The 27,410-nt window shown below is 40.4% G+C and overlaps 1 protein-coding gene across 1 annotated transcript in view; it reads right to left on the reverse strand.

Annotated features, from left to right (window-relative positions):
* The window catches only part of zmat4a (zinc finger, matrin-type 4a), a 147,287-nt gene that overhangs the window by 68,913 nt on the left and 50,964 nt on the right, over positions 1-27,410 (reverse strand). Inside the window, exon 3 of the mRNA XM_039620490.1 lies at positions 18,483-18,572. Within this exon, the coding sequence (XP_039476424.1) occupies positions 18,483-18,572 (90 nt within the window). The remainder of the gene's footprint in view (positions 1-18,482; positions 18,573-27,410) is intronic.

The following is a 27,410-nucleotide window of genomic DNA, read 5'->3' on the forward strand; positions in this document are numbered from 1 at the left end:
AGCCATTGACCAACTGAGATCCCACAAAGTAGACACTGAGCATAAATGTTCTTCCATGCTGGGGCTATGAAAATGCACAGCTACAAAGCAACACTGTCTGAGTTACTCACCATGCATGACACACAACTCATAATTATACTCCGGTGTTCCAAAATGTTTGATCAGTTTGGAAGCATTTGCATACAATCTGTTGAGTCTGCAACATTACATTAATATACATGTGATATTTTGAATTTGACATTCTTTATCAGAAAAAAAACATCCACTGTTTTCCACACCATTAGATACCCAGAAATATCAGTTGAAGGTCACAACTTTTCAACAACACCCGCCACCCACATTAACATTAAGCTTGATGTGCCAACACGACTGTGCAAATTGATTCACACAACACTCACATTAATAAGGCTAGTAATGAAGCTAATTAATTGCTTAATGATGAAAACAGATATGCAACAGCAGCTTCTACACAGACTGTTAAAATCACCTCGTGCCCTCATTTTAAAAGAGTTGAGTTCCACATCATCGTGCCCTGTTTTTTTTGTTTTTTTTATGATGAAAGAGAGGTGTGTGGCTCAGACACGAAAGCTTCTCCTGAAGCGAAACTAATGTCATTGAGTGGGAGGTTCTGAATTGCAGTAGACAAACATACAGCGATCTAAATAAGCTGAAGGCAGAACTTTAAAACAGCTCAGGAGAAGAAGGTGCAACTGGCTAATTTGGGTTTGTGATTGTGTCAAATTTGAAATGGCGGATGCATTAAACACAAACAGATGTGCTGAATAGGGTAGGAAGAATAACAAGAAAGCACGCCTTATACCTAAACGGATTTTTGATGTTAAAGATGTAAGCTTGTCTTCTACTGGGTATAGGCACTTAAGAAATGCGATATGCTGATTATGCACAAAAAGGAAAAAAATGGTGTAAAAAGTACTGAAAAAGTTTTTTTTATGAAACCTCAAATCAGAAAAAGCAGAATCCAGGGCATCTGTCAAGTTAAGACATGCATCTCATGCACAATCCCATTTATGCTGAGCTACCTAAAGACGTTTCACCCCCATACTGTTATCCAACAATTACACAACATTTTTTTAAATAGAGGTTATGGAAAGGGCAACTATCGAAGACTTATGACCCTTGGATGGTCTAAGTCTTATGGTTAAAGACCACTATCAGTTGCAGACTGCATGACTGAAAGCTGTACTAATCTATGCTCGTACACATTCGCAAGTGATCAAGCAAAGATATCTAAGTGGAAATGAGCAAAGAGTGTAAAAATATAATTGAAAGCACGTTTTGAATTCAATAAATCATGCTCTTTGTTTTTTTAACTGTGTTAAATGCTTTGATCGAACACCCCACCTTCTTAACGGTGGGATGGTCTTTTAATGTATCTGACAAATTACAAATAAAGGCACTGAGTAAACACCTGACACACACCTATTTCCCTTTAACTCTAGATAGAGTTTTAGCTTCCTATATCTTCTAATTTTGGTTTTACAGCTCAATAATCCCACTGCCATTGATACTAGTCTCTGTAAACTGCTATTTTTAGAGGAAAACCTACTGTATGCCACTTGCACACCACCTCACTAAAAGTGGCTCACTGAGTCATGAGACTGTTTTACTATCTAAATTTACAGGGCGATAGAGGAAAGCCCAGTCAAAATACGCCCGGCTTAAATAAAGCAATTGCAGCTTTTTAGAGAACTGCTCAGCCAAATCATATCCTATAAAACACTGGACCTGGTGGAGAATAAACACTGCCACGAATAGTTTGTGGCCTCGGCAAACTCAAAGTGCCACTTTGTCTTTATAAGGACAAGTTGTGATGACATGACATTTTAAAATGAATGTGTAAATAAATACAATTTTTAAAAAGGACTTCTAAAAAATCTGCAAGTAGAAACGTCTGAAACATCAGAAATTATGTTTAAAAAATCTAAACTGGGCTGCATTTTTGATTTGACATGTAGTCATTGGGACAATTAGATTTCTAAACCAGGTCTAAGGTATTGTTATTGTAGGTAAACCTCTACAATATGAGACAGAACCACAGCAACCATTCCCTGTCTGCAAGCATTTAGAGAGAGTGGGGAGGACGAACTCCCTACTGCCAGCAGCTGGGGGGTGAGGAGAAAGAGAAGAGAGAAAAAATGAGCACAGAGAGAAAATAAATAAACTGGAAAAAAAAAACACAGATTCCGGGAGAGAGCAGACAGAAGTTACTGACATGCTGTAGTAGCACATAAAAACATCAAGAGAGAAATAAGAGAGTGGAGAAGAAATTCTCAGTACATCATCAGAAGTGCCTCGTAAATATCCCCATGTTGGAGTTCTTGCTGTCGCTGTGTGTCCACAGACTTTCCACTGGCTGTTTGTTCTGCATAAATCACTGCTCTCATTTGTGTGTCTGTATGTGTAAAAACCACAACCAGTACAGTCTACATGCTCACAATATTTGACTTTTTTCAATGAGTGAGTCAATGCGACTGCTTTTGATGTTCCTCTTGTGATGGTCTGTTATTGCATAAGGTCATGTGTTCACCCATCTCTATTGAATGTCAGTTGTATTTGTTTACTTTTTATATTATACGTGTTTTATGTGTTGTCATTTCTGTTGCCTCCTTGGCGAGAGTTGTTTTTTTTTCTCAATGAGACCTTCACCTGGATAAATGAAGGATATATTATATATGGGCGATCGTGGCTCAAGAGTTGGGAGTTCGTCTTGTTGCCGGTTCGAGCCCCGGCTTGGACAGTCTCGGTTGTTGTGTCCTTGGGCAAGACACTTCACCCGTTGCCTACTGGTGGTGGTCAGAGGGACCGGTGGCGCCAGTGTCCGGCAGCCTTGCCTCTGTCAGTGCGCCCCAGGGCAGCTGTGGCTACAATGTAGCTTGCCATCACCAGTGTGTGAATGACTGGATGTGTAAAGCGCTTTGGGGTCCTTAGGGACTAGTAAAGCACTATACAAATACAGGCCATTTACCATATTAAAAAGGCCAATCTCAGACCTTCTGGTCAGGTAAGACCTGCTTTTCTATTTGTTTTTTTTCTATTGTGGCTTCATACCTAACCTCTGAGTACATGAACATAGGTTTTTCTGTTTTCGTTGAAATACTATTTGTGGCGAGCTCTAATGTAGCACAGATCACAACTGCGCGTGTGTGAGAGGAGAAGACAAAAACACAGCTCTTCCTCCCACAGTGTGTGATAACACAGAAACACTGCTGCACTCTGAGTCATTCTGACACGCACTCACACACACACACACATGCACACAGCCCCTCCTTCCGCCCTTGGTGTTGTCCTTCACTAACTCAGCACACACATGTGCAGTGGCACACACACAGAACCTTCCCTCAGCTACCAAGGTAGCAGCAGCAGAGCCACTACTGCACTATATACGGAGGATTTCATAGACATAATGAGCAAATATATTCAAGAAGCAAAAATGCACCACCAGATGAAATGCCTCTTCCGAACGGGAAAGATCCATAATTTCATGGTTAATTAAAACTGGATAAACGAGGAGCTAATTGCAGGGAAATGTAATTAATGAAGCAGTAGGTAAGGTGTATGCTGCAAGCTCCCAATCACAGTGGAGACCTGGCTCAGTGGAGAGAAACTGATGTATCAGGTATGAAGTAGTTAAAATATCTCCCTTTTTTGTATTTCTTTTCTTAAAAAAAAAATAAAAAAATTGTCACCTGAAACCTGACGCATATCATATTTCAGCAGCCATGTAGAGTGAGAATCTTTCTGAGTGTGTGTGTGTGTGTGTGTAAAATCTTAACTCAACAGTGAGAAATAATTGGAGTTCTGCATTGGCAGAATATAGTGCTGTGCTGCACTCCTCTGAATATGTAACTGATGGGGCCAGGAGGAGAGATAGAGGGAGGAAGGGATGGGGCTGCCTCATTCCTATTCATGTAAGGCATAATAAAATAATCTTTTTGATTTGCAAGCAGTAAATTCTCTCTCCGCTGTCAGTGCTGTGCTGCACATTTTCATCTTGGTTTAGGGGAAGCGCTGCCCCTGTCTTGTCTTGGAGCACTGGACTTGTGTTGTTTACTACTGTCGCTATATCACAAATGCCAAGGCTGCAACACGCTCAGCCTCACAGAGACTCCGTCTAAGATGCATGGAGTCAACAAGCTGCACCGATCCTTGAGGCGATAGCCTTGAGCTCCAGGAAACCTGGACTGTATTGGTGTGATTCTGGTGCGGATAAACACCGTATAATGCTTGGGCTAAATCTGGAGGTCAGGGAACACTCACTGCTCGTGTGCATCTCCCCTAAGGCGCGCACAGAAGAAATAGGGCAGCCAAGTACAACGGTATCCCAGCAAAAAAAAAAAAAAAGGATTAAAAAAAGGAATTGCTCCCAACATAGCTGTGGACAATGCAGTCTATTGCTGCCAAGCGGAGCATACAGGGGAGCGCTAAGCTGGGCTGACACAGTAGTCTCTGCTGCACATGATAAAATGACCTTCACATTAAACGGCAGGCAGTGCCAGCAGGAGCTGAGAATAAACCCTGACTGGTTTTCACTGGACGATGCATCACGAGGCAGCAACGAGAATTAGAGTTTTGGGGCCTCACTTTTTACTGGAAGAGCATATTGTGCACGTCGGCACGAAGCAGTTCTTCTTGCTCATTGGAGGTTTTTTTTTTTGTGAACGAGATTTCAACATCTCTAAATATAGTATTGAATTTGTGAGCATCATTTGCACTGATAATTATCACAAACGAGGCTGCGGTTGGGTCTTAAATTAACCAGTCTATTCTGCATATAGTAGTGTTTTTCTTAATTTAGTTATGCAAAATTATGATTAATGATTAAAAGTGCCTTCAAAAATGTCCCCAATCCACTAACAGTACACATGAGAAGATGACATGAAAAAAGTCTGGCTCGCTCTCTTTAAATTTTACTCATACATTATGATTTTGCAAAGCCTCGGGATCTTACTAGGTCACTGTTTGCACAACTAGACAACTAGATTCCTTTTGAGGTTATTTCCCTTCCAGTGGAGAACAGCAGAACAGAAACAGCAGGATCATTTGGCCATTGCTTTCTTTGTGTGTGTAATGGTGTGTTAGAAACAAAACGGCCAAAAAGAAAAAGAAAAGAAAGCCCTTCAGAATGTGTACCTATTGTTTTTGACAATAATCCCGTATTTGAACCTCCCATGAAAAAAACATGCTATAAAATGAAACATGTTGGATTTGGTCAAAATCAGTAACAAACTGGCTCCCAAGCTGTGTTTTTCTTTTATGCAAACACATGCAGGATGGTATTTTCTCTATTAAGAAGTTATCATAAATCATAAAACCTAGCCGTGCACATTTTAACATTAGCCATTTAACACATTAGTCACCTGTTATCATCAATGTATCATTAATGGATAGAGGACTGCAGTTAGAGAACAGAGTAATAATTGAGCTGTGACAGAGCGGATTACAGACCAATAAGGACCAGGGAGGGTATCTGGTTGGGCCGAGCAGCGAGGGAACTGTGGCTGAACTGAGCAGAGAGCCCTGAGTGTGGAGAACCAATCTGAGCAAATAAAGACTGACATCCGCACCAGCGCAGCCGAATCAGACGAGCAGAACTGGGGATGTAAAGAGCTGCAGACTGAGGCGGAGCAGTGTGAACGCTGGATGAGAGCGAGACGGCAGGCAGATGTGGACAGGATGATAAACTTTAACTTTTCAACTTGTATGATCATTTATTAAAATCTGCTTCTCATTTAGTTGTAGTCAGATGTGGGGTCATTTTGTGAATTTTAGTATGATTATTATTTAAAACTCTTTTGTAACTTTTCAATAATGCTATACTTTCTATATTAATTAAATCACAGAAAATGTGAATTATATATAACTTTAATTCTTAAAATCTAAAATCTTCATGAAATCTAACTTATAATAGGGAAAATTAGTTTAAAATTAACAACATTTTCAAGCAATGACTTCTTTGGCATTACTTCTGTTGTTGCAGGATGGAGTAAAGATCTTCTCTGTATCAGAAATGAGTTTTTTAAGTATTTTCCTGCGTGACGGTATCAAGTTTGAAATTCTAGTAGGCTATCATAGTGGTACGAGACCATTAAAACACACGCACACCCATAATTACTAGCATACACAATTAAACGTGGGCAGTCAGATGGTGAGCATTAGTTTGACATAGTAGCTCTGACTTTAGTTGGAGCGAAAACTAAAAATAAGACCACAAATAAAAAAAAAGTAAAATCCCTCAATAAATCTGCTGAGGGTCAGCAAGTCTCATTGCTCGTCGAGCTACATTTTTCTCTAGTGAATTTTGCCGCAAGAAACTTTTTCCCCCTCTGCTGATTTCAGAATCACACACACACACACACACTCGTATAGGCTGCAAGATCGTCTCAGTTCATACAGCAAGTCAGAAAAAGATGCAAGAGAAGGAAAGTCTCTGGCAGAAGTGAGTAAACTTAGTACTTTTTTTTTACCTACTAAAACACGTCAGCAATGATCTATTACATCAACCGTGAATCCGTCATGACCAACACAAGAGCAGCTACACTTAAATCAAAACTATCCAGACAGTAAAAAATATCAGCATAAAAACAGCCAACACTGAATTATCTCCACATTTTACAGTAGGTTTGTGTGTTGCCTTTCTCTCAATTGTCATTGGTGTAATATGGACATATGGACTCACAACCAATTTGAAATCCAGAGGAAAAGCCCATCCAGTAAACCCTAGGAATCTGACCTTCTTGCTGCGAGGCAACAGTGGACTGGACCTCTGTGACATCAGAAACAAATGTTTTAAACAAATGACAGTTTTAAGGAAAACTGTCATTTGTCTGCAACACTGAAATTGCTCGAAAAATCATGTGATGTAAGGCAGAGACTTTATTTCCTAACCTGTACCAAATATGTTTGAAATGAACATCTGAAATCCCTTTTATGTAGCCATGCCAGGTGGTGACTGTTAATGGAGAAGGTCGCATAAAGACAAAGAAGGGTTAAGTAGTTGAAACAATAGAAGCACACGAGCGTATGTGTTTTAAATTCTTGAGCTCTTCATTCCTTCAAAGGTCAGCACTGGAAGAATAGTTTGATGTTGGTCAGTAGCACAAACTCAGGTATTAAAGTCTGTTAAACTCAAAGTGAAAACATTATTAAACTATTAAATATTTCATTCAAATAATTAGATTTTATAGCAAAGTGTTGCTTGCAGTTTCCTAACTAATCTGTACACCTGCCATAGCTCCACAATGCAAGTCAAAATCTAAACTGTATGAGGCAGGAGTGCTGGGAGTAACCTTTTTATTTCATTTTTATTTAACCTTTTTTATACAGGTTAGTCCCATTGAGACTCAATGTCTCATTTACAAGAGAGATCTGTTCCAGGTGTGCTGTACTGGATGCAGATTTAACTACATTCAAAACTTTGACAAAGGCAAAACTGTTAGGATATGATGAATGCATCACAGCATATCAGAAATGATGAAGCCAGTGACAATCGAGCAGCAACTTTCCAATTCACAGTCAACACTTTCCATTTCAACAGAAAGAAGCCTCAGTCCTGAATGCTGTAGCTTTTTGTGGCTCAGCTCTCTTAGACTAGCGGACTGGGAGCTATATGGCTACCCGAAGCTGGCTCCAGAAGTGTTGATCCCCAAAGCCTGTCAAGAAAAAACGCGCAACTCCAGCCATGAAAATAACTGATCTGGTAAGGGACTGAGGGATGAGTTAGAAAAAATCTTATCAACTGCAGCTCAACTCGTGGAACGCAAATTTCCAGTCTCATATTAAGCACGGAAGTTAACATTATAGATCATCACTGTAAATCACAATTCAGACGAGGTTTTGCATGACACAGCAAAAAAAAAAAAAAAAAAAAAAAAACTTTAGAGATTTAATATAAAAATCTGAATGGTCTTGCATAAAGCTCATTGATTGACACGATTGACAAGCTCCATCATCTGCAGCCTTCACCGTCTCTTCGCAAGGTTAAATTATTCGCTCCTTATCCTTGCCCAAGCTTTTCACAGTGTAATGTAATTGTGAACAGCAGGTTCACACTGTGAATGACCCAGCCGAGGGACTTGGAGGATATTCTGATTAGTTACACCAGCTCAGCTGTGATGATTGCATGGCTAATGCTTTAAATGAAGTGTATGAATCTGACTTATTTACCCAGAAAGCGTCCACTGTTAAGTCTGTCATATCACTGATGAGGTCCAGACAAATTCTAAATAGATTAAGCAGGTTTTAATTGTAATAAGCCTGATCTGCACGCTGCTGTATCCGCCATCAGACAGATTTTGTGCGTTCTCACACATACCTCTTTCCAGAAAGTCTTAGAAAGGTTCAGGCTGCAACACATGTGTGAAAACTGCATAAATCTGTTTCTGCTACCTCTGTTCCCTCTAACGTTCTTTGGAATCCTTCAGCAGAACTCCTCACAGACCACCGAAGCAGCTTGTCGTGCTCAAAGGCCAGTGAAGTCAAAACACTAAAAAGTTTTCCTTTTGCTGTACGCACACTTGTGCAGCTTGCCTAGAGCGGCCAATAAGTGTTGGAATTTGGAAGAGTACTTTCAGGAGACTTTACTGTTCCACAACTTTTGTGGCCAATTATCCGAGCTAATTTAAACTGGCTGAATGTCTCCAGTCTTAAACCTACTTTTCAGGTATTCTTCCCTTCCTGCTTTCTTAGAAAAGAGCTTTGCACAGGGGTCTGGTGCAGAGATGTTATGCGGTTCTAGTCAACACTGTCAGCTCTCTTACACCTTCCTGTGGAACAGAAACGCTTTCTCCCTCCCTCTCTCTCTTTCTTTTTACAACCATTGTTTGCCTTCTTTTTAGAGGTTCAGATGGTTCACTGCTCTCACCTCTTGGCTCTAGCCTTCATTCTGCTGGGCTCTGCTTTCTGCAAGGTGAGGGGGTTTTGCTAAATCCCTCCCTGTCACTGGGCATAATGGACCACCTCCCTTACAGAGCAGAAATTCACATTCATCGCTTTTCCAAAGAAGCACTGAGGACGTTTAAAATGTGGAAGCAGTTTAGGGAGAGAAATGGATGAGTCTAGTCTCGGTTCCATACTGAGGGGAGCTGCAAATACATTTAGGCAGGTGAAAAGGCATCATCCTCTCCTCATTTCATTCTTCAAACAGCAGAAGACTGACATATCACTTTTCAGGGAAAGGCTTGATAGATTCCTAACACTGAGGTGCCCTTTTGTTTACTCAGCTTTGTGTTCTATAGCCTGTGTGAATTTATCCTTTTGTGCTAAGCAGTAAAGTGATATCTAACTGCTCTTTTTTAAATAACACCAAGTACAGGTATGATTTAGAATACTGTTTCCAGACAGAAGAGGCTAAAAGTGCTGCATCGTGGTTCCATAAAATTAGAGAAAAAAATAGTGTGAGTCCAAATTTTATTCCTCTACAAAAACTTAAGAAAAGGCACAAATAACAGCTGCACAGCTTCCACTGTAAACCAAGATTTGAATCTGCCATCTGCAACTGAATCTTGATTTTCTTCATAACTGTGTGAGCCTTTGTGTTTCCACATCACAGTAGTAATAAAATAAAAACACAGTGGTGACTTTCATCGCTCAGAATCTGAAGCAAAACAAAACACAAGGTTATCATTATCTTTATTACTAATATTGTGGATTGGAGTGACTCAGTTTAGAGAACACTAACCACAGCAGCAAAAGAAAAGCTTCAAATAAAATCATTTATGGTTGCACTTGATTTGAAGCTTATGGAAGGGGAAGATCAATGAAGGACCTTCTGATAACTTACCATGCAACTGTACAGGAAGTCTAGCTTCCTTAAAATAATGACGTTCCCTATCGTCCAATCTGATGGGTACCTCTTCAGCTGCCATCAGGAACCACCAACTCACCATCTTGCAAAGTTATTATTGCCAGCTTTACAGGGTTCGTCAGACAACTGACGATTTCTGCACAAGCTGCCAGATTAGCAGCAACACTGAGAGGCATCCTGAAATGTTCCGTAATTCGGATCATAGTTCTTTTTAACATTTCTCTTTTCAGCTTTTTTTATATTATGAGAGAATGTTTTCAAATTATGATATCTGCTCCTCTTATTCATATTAGCATAACTTTACATTAAGTAGTGACTTATATTTAGGAGCAAGCTGGTATTTATTTCAAATACTTGGAAGCAAACATTACATACAATAAATAATACATTCTGTGCAAGTGGTGCCCCATCTGCTGTTTAGCTAAGGTGAATATGTACTCATCAAAATATGCAAATAAGAACATTATGATCTTGTATTATTGGCATGTGAAGCAGATTTCTAATGCACGGTGTGAAATACTTTAAGTATTTTCATGCTTTTCAGTTATGTTATGCTGTGCATTCTAATACATTTTACAGTTCAGCTGCTCATTAACACAAATAAGCCCTTGGCTCTTGACTAGAATGTAACTTTTATTATTTTTACAATTCTGTTTCTGCATTGATACCTACTTATTTTAATAAACTACATGCTGTACTTATGCCATCTTATTTTTTTAAGCTGCTATTGTCCATGTGATCCCACTGTGAACTTAAACCTCCAGAGGCCTTTTTTTCTGTCCCTGGTGCTTCCTCGCCATGCAGCTGATGTAGTCTACGTATACACTATTAGAAATGTGTGCAAGAGTGCAATCTGCTGCACATTGCCCAAGGAGAGGTCAAGGCAACGAAGCATAAGACTGCAGTCACTTCTTGTTCAGTCAAGGCAACGCTGGACACCTGTGCCATCTCCAGTGTGACTGCTCCATCTACCCACCAGGATATGCTGGGAATGCTTGAGGCCTGATTTAATGGAAACTGGCAGTTGAATAAACTGGCAAGCTTACACCAGAACCATCCAACCAATTGCAAAACTCTGCACACATGAATGTGTATAATGGATATTGGCTGTGTTTGACAAAGTAAAGTGGTGGAAATTTTATGGAACGGAATGGTTGTAAGTGTGCTTGTCAGTCCACCAGGCTGTGAAACAGATTTCAGATCCATGGGTACATACTTTGTGCAAGGTACAGCCATTTTTAGTCTACAGCAGTTTAATTATTACAGTGCATTATTTATGCAGAATTGGTCATCTCCTGATTTCTTATTTTTTCCACATTCTCCACTTATATGTTTCTGATCATAAAAATAATTGTTATTATTAGACAAAGATAAGACAAGTAAATACAAAATGCAGTTTTTAAATTAAGCTTTTGTGTATTAAGGGAAACAAGCTATACAAATCTACCTGGCCCTGTATGAAAACGTTATCCCTCCCCCTTGTTAAATCATTTTTCTGGCTAACAGCCAGAAAAATAGCAAAAACAGTTTTTCACAGCAGAGCAGAATTAAAAGATTTTTTGTTTTGTTTTGTTTTCCGTCAGCCTTCTGTGAGAATGAGAATTAGCTACATTTTTTCCAGTACAACATATATAGAGAGTGGGTTTGTTGCATTATTTCTTCTCTTGATCACTGTGTATTGCTTCAAAATGTGGAACTGGATGAAAACAGTATTGCTTATGCACTAGTGGTACAGCATAAAAATTAGTGGCTTTATTTTAACAACCTTTGATAGGCATAAATGAAACCTACCCTGGTGTTAAGAAGTGGCACCATGAGGCATGACAAACGCATCAACACAACAATATGTAGCCATCCCTGAGGTATTGTGGAAAAATGTTTTCTCCTGTGTAGTTGTTATATGATGACTATGTTCATATTGATATGGGAAGAACATAGTGAATTCGTCCTATTATCGGGTGTCAAGAGCAAAGCTTTTATATAACATCCTGAGAAATTGTGGCACCTCATGCTGCATTTCTGCGAGAGTGGTTTCATCCAACATCAAGATGCTTACATGTTACTAGCAGTGGAACCACATTTATTCCTTAAATTAAATTTAAATACATGCATGAGTGACTGGCACAGTAATACAGTAGTGGTGTTGCTTCACAGAAAGGAGGCTGTGGGTTTGAATCCACCAGCTGGCTGGAGCATTTCTGTGTGAAGTCAGTACTGTATGTTCTGTATTTCTGTGCTTGTGTGAACTCTCTGGATACTTCCTTCCATATTCCAAAGACAAGCTTGTGATGTTTATTGGTGATTCAAAACTGGTCTTAACTGGATAGGTGGTTTTAAAAAACAGATGTATGGATGGATAGAAGTTCAAATATTGACATAAAGGCTAGAGAGCTCAGGGTCAGCATTACATTAACCCGCAGAATCATGACCACCTAAGAAAGGAAAGCAAAGACAACATCTGTTTTCTGGTACTTGACTACTGGATTTGACCACTGCGGTAACTACTAACTGTAGTGAAACCTATTTCTAAACTTAGCCGTAAAACTGCCTTCACTTCACAAAAGTCAACAGATATTCACAGGTCAACCAGATGTCTGCCTCTCCTTAAGCATTGTTCTGCTGGAGGTCCTCTTCTTGAAATAGAATTAATAGACACAGTGCTATGATGTGTAAAAACAATCATTTAAGCATTTTTCCTGTTACTGATAAAAAAAGATGAATTTGATTATCATGTAAAAAGTCATGTAAAATAATGATGATAACATGAAAATCAGCAGTCAACAAATGTCTAGCTTGCAGTAAAATAGTCTATCAAATGTACATTATAAATATTAATTTATACCACTCAACCTTCTGTACTTGTACAACACAGGCATTTCCCACCCTGTTATCGACTGAAAGCCTTGCTGACTCAAGGAAAATATTTTTGCAATGTCAAAGCATTATCAGAGCTGAAATGTGCAGATCTCATAGGGCTATCTCAATCTGAATTTTTTTTCATACTTGTCTGTTTAAATATCAGAACAGAAGGCTGACTGACCAGCCAACACACAAATGAAAATGCAGTAGAGTCAAATTATGGGTGCTGAACTCACGTCTGCCTGATAAAACTCTAGCATCAATAACTGCTTTGCAGTTTCACGGGTTTTCAACGTTTTTTTTTTTTTAATAAACAATTTAATCTTATTTAGACGAGTCTGTCTGGCTTTAAAAAGGCAGTGATCACAAAACTAATCTGACTGGTACAAAAAATCTGAACAAATGAAGCTGCAATCCCAAACATGCCATTTTACAATCTCCATCCACAAAGCAAGCATTGACTGACACCCCCTCCTCCTTTACATGAGAGCAGGTTATCACAGGGACTACCATGACCAGGAGCGTGTACAGTTGTCAGATGCCATCAGCTCAACCGGGTCCAGACGCCGGGTCACGCCAGGCCGTACGCACTCCCACAGTCTCTGGAGGCTGTGCTGCCGAGTGTATTTTTAGATAGTGCCACCTTATAAGCGCAGCCTGGTCGCATCACATCTGTGTAGTTTAAGTGGAGCCTTTCCCATCAAGGCAATGTGCCCTTTTACCAAGGGCCTAAGGTCAGACTACAGACCAAACACAGATTTACTGTGACATTTAAAAAAGCAAAGATGAAGCAATGTGTGAAGCTAGTCCTGGTTTGGTCATAGATTTTTTTCAACCAGCTTAAAAAAATACACAAAAAAGTTGCTGTAGATTTGCTTGAAAAATGTAAAATAATTTTGGCGATGCTGTGTGAAGAATCGTGAAGAGACTACTCTTATGAGACATTTTCAGATAGCTTTTAATGGACCAATGAAAATTCTAGGGGTCCAGGGGTGAATCACCCTTTGAGAGATCAACACCACTGAAAGTTAGCAAATGTGCCTTGCTTTAAGAGAATAAAAACAACAAACAGAATGAAGTAACGCACATGCAAAACTGTAAATTTGCATTTTACAATGCAGTCAGTGTTCCAGAACAACAAAAGACACAAATCAATGTAATAGCCTTAAAGCCTGTAGTTCTAACCTAAGATGACAGGTAGAGAGTGTCCAAATTGTCCAGTGGCTCCATTTTTAAAAAAGTTTAATTTCTAAATGAATAAACAGGTGACTGTAGAGCTTAATCTTTCCTTTTCCCTATCCAGCCCAGTGTGTATCCCAAAATGTATGTCAAGTGTCAGGAATTAAATCTAGTGAATTATTTATTTTGTATTTTGTATGTACAAAAGAGGAGTACATTTTATGGATCAGACCATCTATTTTGGTTGTTTGGTTGACTTGTTTTTATTAAACCACAGATTCTGCCCTAATTTATCTGCCAACACCACAAGTCTTTAGAATCATGCAATTCCCATGCACACATACTAAAGAAAAAAATCATTTTAATCTTAGGCTTCAGACATCAGAAATACTGCCACTGAACATACTGAATGAATTTCAAGGAACTGTAAAGATAGATGACACATGCCTATAGACAGGCTTGTGTCTTGAACCTTTTGAGGATATACTAAAATAAAATATCTTATAGTTAGACACTATCTTTCTAATCACTGTAATAATAACAATGTAATTTGCTAATTTAGTTGCTCAGATGACTGGTAAAGAAAACAAGTATTTAAAGTATCAGTCAGTAGTCTCTACTTTTACATCAAGGGATATCCAGAACCAAATAAGTTATCAATTTAGCAACTTTACTGTAAAAATATAATGTTAATTTTTTCTAACTTATTGAGAACACGATGATCAAAAGACCAATATGCTCCAAAAGGGAAGCAAAACCCTTTGTGACTGAAATTATTTCTGTAGAAACAAGTTTAACAAAGAATATTTCAGATCTATTTTAGAATTTCATTTGACCACAAAGCCCTCTTCTCTCATGTGATTTCAAAAGTTAATGAAGGTGGTGCAAAAATATTTGGTGCAACATTGGTCCAAACATACAGTATTAGTGATGAGGCAAGAGAGTGCAGAAAGTAAGCTATCAAAGCAAGGCTGAGAATTTGCCACAGAAATGAGTGAACCCTTATCCACCCCGTCATCCCGATCGCTCTCTAACAGTAAAACAGGAGCTCTCCCTCCTGGAACAGACATTAACCTGGAGGTTGATTTAATTTGAATCACAGGAAGGCTCAGAGGAGTTGTTCTGTCAGGTCCAAATGGGTCCCTTGGCTCTCACTCTAGACTAATGAAAGGATTCTGCATCAAACCACATGACCTAGAGATCCTTCTGTCCCCTCTGCAGAGGTCCATGTGCCTATTAGTTGATATGTAAAATGCCGATGGGGATGGAGCCTGTCTCTATAGACAGGTTTGATGGTGCTTTCCCTGTGGATGGCATCTCATTACAAGCAATAAAATCACTGTCAGCAGTAGGTGCCACCTGGAATGTAACCTACTGTACTATGAATTCAAATTTGATTGATGCCTAATCATTTTTGTTTTTAACTTTTTTTACTGTACGACTGCAGTAACAAAAAAATAAATGTGAAAATTACTTTTCTGTTCCTCTGCAGGCATCAATGAAGCCCCTAAAAACTCAACTCTGTTCACCCAGTTTACAAATATATATATAATATTTTTTTCTCTTCTCAATCAAAAGAATGTCTTCATACCTTCATGCCTGTGCTTCATTTTATATGGAGATATCTGTGTATATGAAGACTGAACAAAACCTTTACTTGTCTTCATCCTGACCCTTACTCTTCCATACCAGACCAGCACCAGACCTCACCTACTATAAGTTGCATCACATGTGTGATCACACATACCACAACCTTCCCTCATATGAAGCAGCCATCAATGTCAGCTCAGCAGAAAAACTTGTCAAGCTCCTCTGATTTGAACTTGCCCTCCATGTTAATGCTACAGAATGGAAAGATGTTGTATCTCCAAAAGTTGAATCTGTTCATCTGGACGTAGCGTTCTGAAGGAACAATGGGCTGTGAGGTCAGGATGGGCTGTGAGGTCAGGAACTGACCAGCCCATTGTTCCTTCAGTGGGCTGGTTTCAGTCATTATGCAAATGTACTGTTTATAAGGTTTGGGGAAACCTGCAGTCAGCTGAGACTGAAGAAGTCACTTGGATGAGTGACGAAACGTTTCTCCCACAAAACGCTACGTCCAGATGAACAGATTCAACTTTTGGAGATTTACCTTCCTGGATGATTGAGAATGCATCAAGACGAAAGATGTTGTAGTAATACAACAGGGTCCATGTGGAAGCCATCTCCTGGCCGTGGGTGGTGACAAAGCCATTGCAATGCAGACACAAACTCTGACAGCTACACACAAAATTCTAACAGCTTTAATATTTGGGCTGCAGGTCCATCTAAATGCCTCTCTGGATCCAGGGGGTTTACTTCAAGAAATGATTCTGGTATTGGTTTGAGCTCTAAGAGAGGACATCAGCTGACTCCAGTTTAGGCATGGTGTTGCCTGACTCTGGGCCACATTGAGGCTGAGGAACTGGGCAGTGATGAGGACAAGGACACAGGCAGCTGAGGAACACAATGGTACGAGGAAGTCTAGCAGGATAAAAAAAACTCAAAGTTGGACTACAATACGTCTCCACAACATGGAAAGCTTGCTTTCTTGTTGGGTGTCATCTTGAAAGCCAGTCAAGTTCCCAAGAAAAGAGAAAACTGTCAGAGTTGGAACTCGACAAGAAGCCAGTTGACTCAGGCAGCAAACAGGGTGACTATCAGGTTCCACCTGATTCATACTCTTTATATTTAGCGTGGTTGCCCATTATCCCAGTAATCTGAATTCCAGCCCATATCAGCTGATGGCTCAGTTGATAACCTTAAGCAGAGTCATGTCTGTTGTTATTGGTAGTCTGCTCTGTTCTGATGACGCTTTTATCTACAGTTTTCAATACGTCCACTTAAAAATGGAGAGAACCCAAAACAGTCATACGACATATGGAAGTAAGAGTTTTCTTTGTATGTAGCAGTCATGACTGAACTACGCTAATGAGTAACACACATTTCTGCTTGTCAGAGTGTACAATGTTCTTATCACATCATCACATAAAAATCACATATAAAGTTATACTGTGGTGGAAGGGAGGGGGGAGAAAAGTACACTAAAGGTATAAGAGGTAATGGTGTCTGCAAGTACGGAAAGAAAAGGAAAAAAGGAAGAGAAGAAAATTGATTATCAACAAAACGCTGAATATAGTGACATTTGTTGGAGGAAAAGAAGGGACAAATGATAAAGCAAAAGATCAGAGAGGAAAATACATATTAAACAAAGATAAATAAGAAACAAGAAACAAAGATAATGAGAAAAGAGAAAGAGAGAGGGGGAAAATGAAAAGTGGAACAGAAAATGAAGCCCAAAACGAGTGCAGAGGAAATGAAGAGAGGAAAGAAAATGATCTGAGAATTAAATAAAAGAAAATGGATGACAGGAAAAGTAAAGGCAAAAAAAGAGGGGGAATAAAAGTTTTGGGTAAAGAATGAAACAAACAGAGGAGAAAAAAACCAAGGAAGAAGTATGAAATAAGAAATGCAAACCAAAAACAGTAATAAGTTAGTGAGAAACACAAAGGAAAGAAATCAGAGGAAGAGAAACAAAAAAGTAGAAAAACATAGACTAGGATCAAAAAGGAGATAGGGTGAAGAAATTCAAGAAGAAGAGGAATGAATAAAAAAAACATAGGAAAGTAAATTAAGAGAAAACAAAGGAAACAGGAAAGGAAGGGTTGGAATGTAGACGAAAGGAACTTCTCCAAAACTAGAGAACACAGAGAATGAAGGCGTGTGACATCTTCCCAAACCGTGTAGATGGGTACAAGAGGAGAAAGAACAAGAAAAGAGCAGCAGGATTAGATGACAAGCTGAGGCAGCAAGCGAATGCAATAGCATCCCTTGACATGTCCTTATCTGGTTCAGAAACCCAGATTTCTTTACTGATAGCTGGCAAACCCTCAGTAATCAAAGCATAGACCTCTCCCTGTCTCTTCATCAAAGTCTGTCCACTTCTACATTCAAGTCTTCCACCACCACACTCCAACTTTAAACTCCACTTGGATCGGAAATGCACCTTTCACCATGACGCTTACATAAAATATCAGCACCCACCATGAAATCTCCACACTGTGATGCTTATCTGTGTGCTGGCAGAGCTGCAAAGAGGATGATAGGAGCGTGTTTTCACCCTTCCTCAGTGCAGACAAAGAGGAACAAAAGTCACACATAATTGTGTCTGTCAGACACATCGCATGCTTCAAATTTACATGACAGGAATGGCTGTGAGGGCCGGACACCAAACAATGCGCCTTTGTATTTGATGCAAGGTTGGCATCCTCTGGCATCGCCAGCAGTGCCATCACAATCGCATTGTTCATTGGTCTAAAAATGTGGCAACGCTGTTTATCAGTCACCTATTCTGAAGCACAAGGGGCCAGCGAGTCTCGCGGCTGTTGTTGTGTGAGCCGAAAAATCCATTAAAGGTTTCCATATGAGACCAGCAGGGGTGGACTGGGGCTGAGGTGTGTGTGTGTGTGTGTGTGTGTGTGTGTGTGTGTGTGTGTGTGTGTGTGTGTGTGTGTGTGTGTGTGTGTGTGTGTGTGTTTCTCGGTGATTACCAAGGCTGTGGGCAAACACACAGCAGGATGAAGAGAATTCACACAGGACTCACATTGTCTGATCTGAGCTTCTTGGCAGGGCAACCTCCATCCACGGGATGTAGCATGTAATACAGTCGCACTTTGTTGGCATGTTTCCGACTCTGCAAGAGAAAAAAGAGGAAATGACTCAAATCTAAAATGTAAATAGGCATATACATCAAATATATTCTTGTCAAATAAATACATGGATGTAAATTCAACAGTAAACAACAAGACATCACCCAAATGTGTGGATCAGAATAAAAAGAAGGCCCATTGTCCCAGGCTTTGTCCCAGACAGTCACACAGTGGTTGGAGACCATTACACGTACAAATTATTGCAATTTTTAGCAACAAACTTGTGATCTTGTTGCCTTTGAAATGGTTGCTTCAAAGATGGGGCCCAAGTCTACAAAGACTTGCAAATCAATGCTGTCGTCAGGCCTCAATACGTAGGTGTGTCAAGATTGTAATAAAATGAGAATACAATGGAGTCAGCCTGCTATCAGCTTATCACTGAACAAATTGACAATTACATGCAATCTATGACAGCACAGCGATTAACTATGATAAATCCCTGAAAATCACAAATCTTCAGTTGTCTGCTTACAGAGAAATTTACATTAACTACTTACATTCAGAGTCCCGACAGAAATTCGTAGATTTGAAACAGAAATTCAGAAATTTCTATATAAATGTTCAAGTAGTTGCAGCAAGATGGTAATTTGAGTGCAAAATAACACAGAGGCTTAGTAGGCTTCCTATTAATTGCAAATATTTCAAGGCTACAAACCGTTGATAACACTGCAGAAACAAGAAAAAGACATTTTTACAATGAAATGACAATACGAAAGGGGTAAGGATGAAACCATAGAGATTTCTCAGCTTCAGGCAACTACTACTACTACTGCCCGTCACCCCTCCCAGGGTATGGGAGTTTTCTGTCCTGGGCCATTCTTTCTAGATGGGTCCAGGTATAAGCCCATCATTTTTGATTCTGCCACGAAGTCTCGTCGTCAGGTGTTTCTCGGACAGCCTCTCTTTTGCTTTTTTGCCTTGGGGTTCCACCTGAGAACCTGCCTGGTGATGTTGGTTGGCGGTTTGCGTAAAGTGTGCCCTACCCAGCACAATCTTCTCTTCCTGATTTCTTACTCTACTGGAAGTTGACAGGTTCTTTCCCATAGTTTGATGTTACTGATTATATCTGGCCAGCAAATGTGAAGAATCCTTCTGAGACAGCTGTTGAGGAATTTCTGGATTTTGCTATTTGAGGTTTTATTTGTCTTCCAGGTTTCAGCCCCGTACAGCAGTACTGACTTCACTTTGGAGTTGCACAGTCGGATCTTGGTAGTCAGTCCAAATGTTCTTGAGCTGGATGAAGGAGACTCTTGCTTTGCCAATCCAGGCGTGCCACTTGGTAATAATCACTGAAAACCTTGTCCAAGTTGCTCTGGTCTCCAACAAGTTGACTATGAGAACCGACTGTTCCCTTATCAACAAATACTATATATCCACAACTTTGATATCTAACTCTGTTACAGGAGAAATTATTTTTCACCTGAGAGTGGTCAGAATGTTATTATTCCATCGATGATCAGAGATCCCAAGTTGTTGTGAGGCCTACTGGGACACAGAGTGTCGAGAACAGAAGATACATTTGGAACATCGGATGCCCCTGCAGCATATCTTCCCTGCCACGGTACTAAGAGACACCCTGTTCATGCCTGAACCACTGCTACTGACCTATTTAAAACCAAAACTGCAATAAAAACTTTCCTTATATATTTTTGATCTGCCATTTATAAAGCCCGTGCTTGTACAGATGATAAATATCATGTACTTATGATATCATGTTGAAAAACTGCCCTGTTAAGTTCCTGTGTTTCTAATAAGGAAATTTGCTTTTAAAATATGCTTTTACAGGAAAAGGCTGAGAGATATTGCATTAAGCTGAATTAATGGCCTGTGTTACATCAGTATTTGCTGGAGCTTATTTGAAAAAAAATGATGTTGTTCAAACGAAAAACAAAAAAGAAAAACTTTCAGAACAACTCTTCTACCCTTTAGTTCTCCCTCTTGTTTCAAAGTACTGGCTTAGGTTAGAGGACCCATTAAAAATAGGTGAAGGCCATCAAATGAGGTGCACTCTTCCGATCCCTGATACTGGACTGAATTGATAACTAGTGCTCGGTTTACTGAGGTTGAAGCAGGAGTCTTCTTACCGGCAGCCCATCAATCCCCCAGGATCTGATAGCACAGCCATGACAGGAGGAAGACGGGATTTGGGAGGACAGATTAGTTCATCTGAAAATAATTCTGCTTAAGGATGTAACGCTTTAGAAGTCAAGGGGAATGACACAAGGTAGGAGGAGGAAGTAGGAGGTGAAGGAAAACAACCTTGGATACTGCAATTTTTCTTTATAAGAATGCCACAGAGGAGTGATAGCTACAAAATAAATCTAGTGAAGCATGTATAGTAGCAGCGTTAACAGTGCCTGATGCCTTACTCCAGCAGACAGGGGTATCAGAGACATCCATGTGTATGCATCTCTTTACAAGGGCAAACTCATCCTGCCTGGGCAGCGTGGTGAGAGCAAGCCTGCGTGAATGTATCTGTCTTGCCTGTCTGGTCTTCTGGCAGAGACACAGCAACATGAGCTCTGCTGCTTCTTTAAAAAGAAAACAAACAGAGCTTGAAAAGCAGGAAGGGTGCATGAATATTCACTCTGCACTTATCATTAAAATCTGAGCTGGTTTGATCACCTACGTTTTATATTACATCTGCATGAAAAAAACAACTTTCAACTTTTAGCTCGAATAAATACAAACAAAGCGTTCTAGTGTTATATAAAATTCTGGTCTTGATCTATTTATGATGTTTTACTCTTTAGAGCAACAGGGAATGTTTTAAGCTGAAAGAAGGAGGATGGAAATTTGACTATTTGAAATTCTAATTTTTTCCCAAACTTAACAATAAACTGACTAAAATAAAATGATTTATTCTTTGGCAGAACCAGGCAGTGTGGTTTTGTTCAAACAGTTTGATGATGTGTCCAAAAAGATATATTTTTGATCTGTATGCCAAAAGAGTCTCACATGACACTGCATAAAAGTTGGTACACCACACAAAATTTATTGTTTTCACAATAAAGGCTTTAAAACTGTGACAAGATTATTTTTATTTATTTCTTCTTTTGGTTCTTTGATTTATGTGTCGAATTTCTTCTTTCTTATTACACGTTGTACAAAAATCTCTAAAAATGCATTTTGGCCATCCACTATTTCATACAAACATGTAAAGAATAATCTAAATATATATTGTCCATCCATCCATTCATCTTTTTCTGCTTATCTGGGGCCGGGTTGCGGGGGCAGCAGCCTAAGCAGAGAAGCCCAGACCTCCCTCTCCCCAGCCACCTCCTCCAGCTTATCCGGGGGGAACACTGAAGCCAGCTGAGAGATATAATATTTCCAGCGTGTCCTGGGTCTGCCCCAGGGCCTCCCCCCGGTGGGACATTCCCGGAACACCTCACCCAGGATACGCCCAGGAGGCATCTATGTCAGATGCCTGAACCAACTTAACAGGCTCATTTCGATATGGAGGAGCAGTGGCTCTACTCTGAGCCCCTCTCGGATGACTGAACTTCTCACCCTATCTTGAAGCCCCCTCCGCAAATCGCTACCTTATCGTGGTGGAGGGATTTGTGTGTCCCAGGGATCCCAGGGGCTAAGTTGTCCGGGGGCTTCTGCCCCCTGGTAGGGTCTCCCATGGCAAATTGGTCCTGGGTGAGGGACCAGACAAAGAGCGATTCAGAAGACCCTTATGAGAAGAACACCTAGGGAACAGTTCACCCTGCCCGGGATAGGGTTACCAGGGCCCAGGCCCGGGGAGGGTTTCTGAGGGTGAGGATCTGGTGGCCGGGCCTGGCACAGCCCGAAAAAAGGACATGGGCCCATCTTCCTGCAGGCCCAACACCCGCAGGAGGCATCATAGGGGTTGCCTGCATTGTGTGCCGGGCGGCTGCCAGGAGCGGAGGCCCTGGCGGACCCCCAATCCCCAGCTACCAAGACTGGCAATAAATATATACTGAGGAAGAAAAATGTAAATAAAAACTGGAAAAGTGTATAAAACACTAAATGTGTGCTAGCTAGCATTGGCAAGATAGATAGATCAATCACATCTTACAAAACCAATCTTCCTTTTTGCTCTCCTTTTTGGAGATAAATTATCTAACACAGATGATGGTGCTGGGACAACAATCTTAACCTCAATATCAGATCAAGGAGCTGATTGTGGCTTTAATGAGGACAAGGAGAGACTAATGCAATCCCAGATGAGCAGGGCAGGAAGTTTAAATTCTTCTTCATGATCATCATAGAGGACTACATATGGCCCACACACACCAATAACAAGGTGAGGATTGCCCAACAATGCCTGTACAATCTCCGGCGCCTGAAGAAATGTAGAGTGAGCCACAGCATTTTCTGCTCTTTCTGAAGCAGCTCCACTGAAAGTAGCGCTGCAGTATCGTCTGGTACAGAAGCAGCACCACAGAGGAATGTGGCATCTTCAGAGAGTGATGAGGGAGGAAAAGCACATAACCTAACCTGTTCCAAGCCTGTAAGACTGGGAAAAGTCTGGGAAACACTACCCACCACATTTATTAAATGGGGCTCTGCAAATTAAAAATCACAGATTTACTTTTGTAAATAAAGCTGAGAGAATAAAGCTGAATCGAAAAATGCTAGGTTGATTTTAAATGTTTTTTCTGCAGACTTTGTTTCATTAAAATCCTGCATTTGGTGCCGTGGCCAGATGTAGCTGTCTCGCATTCTGCTACGGGCCTGGCCGGGCCATGTAATAATGAATGCTGATTATGGGAGAATTCCACACTGAGGGCACGGCAGCAAGGCAATCAACTAGAGTTTAACATCAATTTCCTGTGAGGTCAGTACCAGTAGCTACCATATCAGTGGATATATATGCACCAAAAAAACAAAAAACAAATGTAAATGGGAGGGATAGAAGCTCACTCTATCAAAACATATACTTTAGTTGGTGTTCTGAAGAAGGTGGTAGAGAGAGCCGTCTAGCATGCTAGTCTAAAATGTCCAATAGTTGTTCGATCGCATTGAGATGCAGTGACTGTGAAGCCCACAACATATGATTCACATCATTTCACACTCATCAAACAATTCACTGAGCTGTTGTGCCCAATGGACAGGGGCGTCATCCTAGAAAAGCCCACTCCTATCAGGATAGAAATGGTAAATGCTAAATGGCCTGTATTTGTATAGCACTTCACTAGTCCCTAAGGACCCCAAAGCGCTTTACACATCCAGTCATCCACCCATTCACACACACATTCACACACTGGTGATGGCAAGCTACATTGTAGCCACAGCCACCCTGGGGGGCACTGACAGAGGCGAGGCTGCCGGACACTGGCGCCACCGGGCCCTCTGACCACCACCAGTAGGCAACGGGTGAAGTGTCTTGCCCAAGGACACAACGACCAAGACTGTCCTTGCAACCTTCCGATTTCAAGGCAAACTCCCAACTCTTGAGCCACGATCGCCCCGTTTCATCATATCAATAAAAGTGAGAACTTTGCATTGATATCCAGTGATCCTTCCCGTGAATGGGATAAAACAGAGCCAAGGTGTTGAATCGAAAAGGTTGTGGTGGAAGATCATTTGAGGCATTCCAGTGTGCCTGTGTTTGTCGGATGAGCACGGATCAATGGGGAATTCCCACAGGACAGCTGTGAAACCTCATCATTCTTCTCATGTTTGAGAGGAAATTACTTCTCATTAACCAAAAAAAAACAAAAAAAAAACATGATTAGGCTTTTGTATCTTTACCTTCTGTTTCTCATTCACATTGTCAGCATGTTTACTCAGGAAAATCAATTAATTAAAAAAAATTGTCATGCACCAATAGCCACAATCACAGAATCCACTAACAGGAAGCACAGCTGCTCCAAGAATCCACAAAAGAGACATTCCAGTGCTTCATATGAGAACTCAAATGAACAACTTGTTTATTTTACTTTCCGTTAAGTTATTTAAAAAAGTATTTCCAATGCTTGTGGCAAAAAGTTGTTGAAAGCATCTTAAGAGCAATTTTCCACTCTCTCTTGAAAATTTAATTAAAGTGTATATTTGGAAAGCTGATGTCATTCATGTGGGAGTTTTCATCCTGGCTCTTGTTTGTGCCAGGAGGACCCATGTAGCCTCCTCCCACTGTACTTTACCAAATGTTAAAGCTGCACAGCACTGTTGCATGCATCCTTCAGAACTGCAGAACAAGTAGAGAATACGCAGAGATTTCAACAAAGTGCACACATGCTAAAGTCTTAAGAAGAGACACTCTAAATGAGAGTGTGCAAGATGTATGCTGTTGAATTTGTGTGACTGGATTATGATCATTACAGTGTTCTAATGCCCTTTGATACTGGTAGCCATGGCACTAGCTATTGTGTTTGAAGGAAAATTACTTTTTTCTGGCTTAGATGGCCCAACCCTACCCTTCCTTTCATCATCAATGTGGCTGCCGATGTGCAGAGCAATCTCTTTAGGTGATAAAGCAGCCAAAAGCTGATTCAAAAATTAAGAAAAAAAGTGAGGGGGGCAGCAGATAAGAAGTCACTATGAAGCCCTAACAAATGACCAGAAGGGAAGGCAGGGAGATGTTGACTAAGCCAGTAAAAAGAAGACAAAAAACAGTACTTCTTTAAGTCACAGTGGCTTACACAGTGCCCGTGGGAATTCTGTGTTTTCTGTGTATTGTCAGCAATGTGTGCTATCACCTGCAGGCGACTGTAAACTTGGTACAGGGTAGGGAAGTCTGGGACCCTGTCAGTTATGATGAATTGGACCAGAAAGCAAACATGGATATCACTGAAAAAAAAAATAAAAAAAAGAATCTCTGTAGGTTGACATCAGCATTTGAGCACACCACATTGAAGCAGTTTTATCTATGCTGGCAGTGCAGCTTTAGGGAGGATACTGTTCTCTGGCTCACCACGTCAGTCCATGCTGAAATATCTCACTACCTCTTACATAATAGAGAGCCATATCATTTTAAAGAGAGATTCCTGATCTCTGGAGGATCCAGCTCAATTATTATTTTTTAATTTGCTGATGGAGACTTTTTCTTGCAGCACAACATTTGTGGTTTTAAAAGAGGTGTCCCAAAATCTGGTGGACACCGTAGCTATGTGGACATCCTTCCGGGTCTGAAAAGTGAAGTCAAATTGAAAGGCCTTTTAAATTGCAATATATTTAATGACCACCAGAGGGCGACTGCTGTGGTTGAACAAAAATTTCCAATTGCATGAAAGTCTATGAGAAAATAGCACTTGACTCCTCTTCTTATAGATGGTAAATGGCCTGTATTTGTATAGCGCTTTTACTAGCCCTCCCTAAGGACCCCAAAGCACTTTACATACCCAGTCATCCACCCATTCACACACACATTCACACACTGGTGGAGGCAAGCTACAGTTGTAGCCACAGCTGCCCTGGGGCAGACTGACCTCAGTAAAAACTCTTTATAAGTTTATGGGTCATACCGAATAAAACACTGAGCCCAAATTTACAATTTATGGTCAATATAAGGGAAACAAAAATTGCCCAGGAGTTGCTGATTGTCCAATGACTTGTCAGTCACAAGTTGACCAGCAAAAAAAAGCTCACCAAAAGGCTGCCTGTGGTTAATTTATTTATTTTTTATTCTGAAATTTGTTTAAAAATGACTTGCTGTTTGCTTTTAGGCATAGTTTTAAAACTAGACTGAAGTAGAAAATTTAAGGAAAATATATGCATTTTCTTTCACTCCACAGATTCAAACTCAGAATATAAAAATACCTAAACCTCAGTGGGAGATCCTTTTATGAGAGGGTGGCTGAGCGCACATCTGACATAACCAGGGATGAGAAAAAAATCCATATTGCATTACCACCACATCAGTGAGCTGATCAGTGAGCCATCCACCTCCTTTGGGCATTGTAAAGTTAAAAGAACTGATAATCCCAAACATTCTAGCCCTGCTTTTTTTTTAATATATACAAACTGATCCTTGTAACTTTTTGAGTATTGAGGAAATGTACAAAGTATGTGGTACAAATGGGCCACTGATTGATTGTGCTGCTGTTGATCCATCAGCCAGCCACAGAGAACAGCAAAGTTATAACAGAGAAAAAGCTAAAGTGAAAACAAATCTTAAACACACTGGAAAGAGTCCATTGCAGTCACTGTCTGTGTGTTTCATACTCTATTTTTTTTCTTTCATTTTTTTGGGTGGTTTTCCCAGAGAACTGTGCTATTGCTCCCTTCCCTATTCCAGTCTGCTTGTCCACCAATCAGAACACTTAGGATTTTAATTCAGTTCAATTCAATTCAATTTTATTTATGCAGCGCTAAATCACAACAGTTGCCTCAAAGTGCTTTATATTGTAAGGTAGACCATACAATAATACATACAGAGATAAGCCCAACAATCATATGACCCTCTATGAGCAAGCACTTTGGGGACAGTGGGAAGGAAAAACTCCCTTTTAACAGGAAGAAACGTCCGGTAGAACCAGGCTCAGGGAGGGGCGGGGCCATCTGCTGCGACCGGTTGGGGAGAGAGAAGAAGTAAGACAGGATAAAAGACATGCTGTGGAAGAGAGACAGAGATTAATAACAAGTATGATTCAGTGCAGAGAGGTCTTAACACATAGTGAGTGAGAAAGGGGACTGAAGAAGAAATAGTCAGTGCATCATGGGAATCCCCCAGCAGCCTACGCCTACTGGAGCATAACTAAGGGAGAATTCAGGTTCCCTTGATCCATCCTAACTATATGCTTCAGTAAAAAGGACTTTTTAAGCCTAATCTTAAAAGTAGAGATAATGTCTGTCTCCCGGCCATTTGCATTCTTTCAAATGACCAGCAGGAGGCGACTCTCATGGCT

This window comes from Oreochromis aureus, linkage group 12 (assembly GCF_013358895.1).
Source record: "Oreochromis aureus strain Israel breed Guangdong linkage group 12, ZZ_aureus, whole genome shotgun sequence".
Lineage (NCBI taxonomy): Eukaryota > Metazoa > Chordata > Actinopteri > Cichliformes > Cichlidae > Oreochromis > Oreochromis aureus.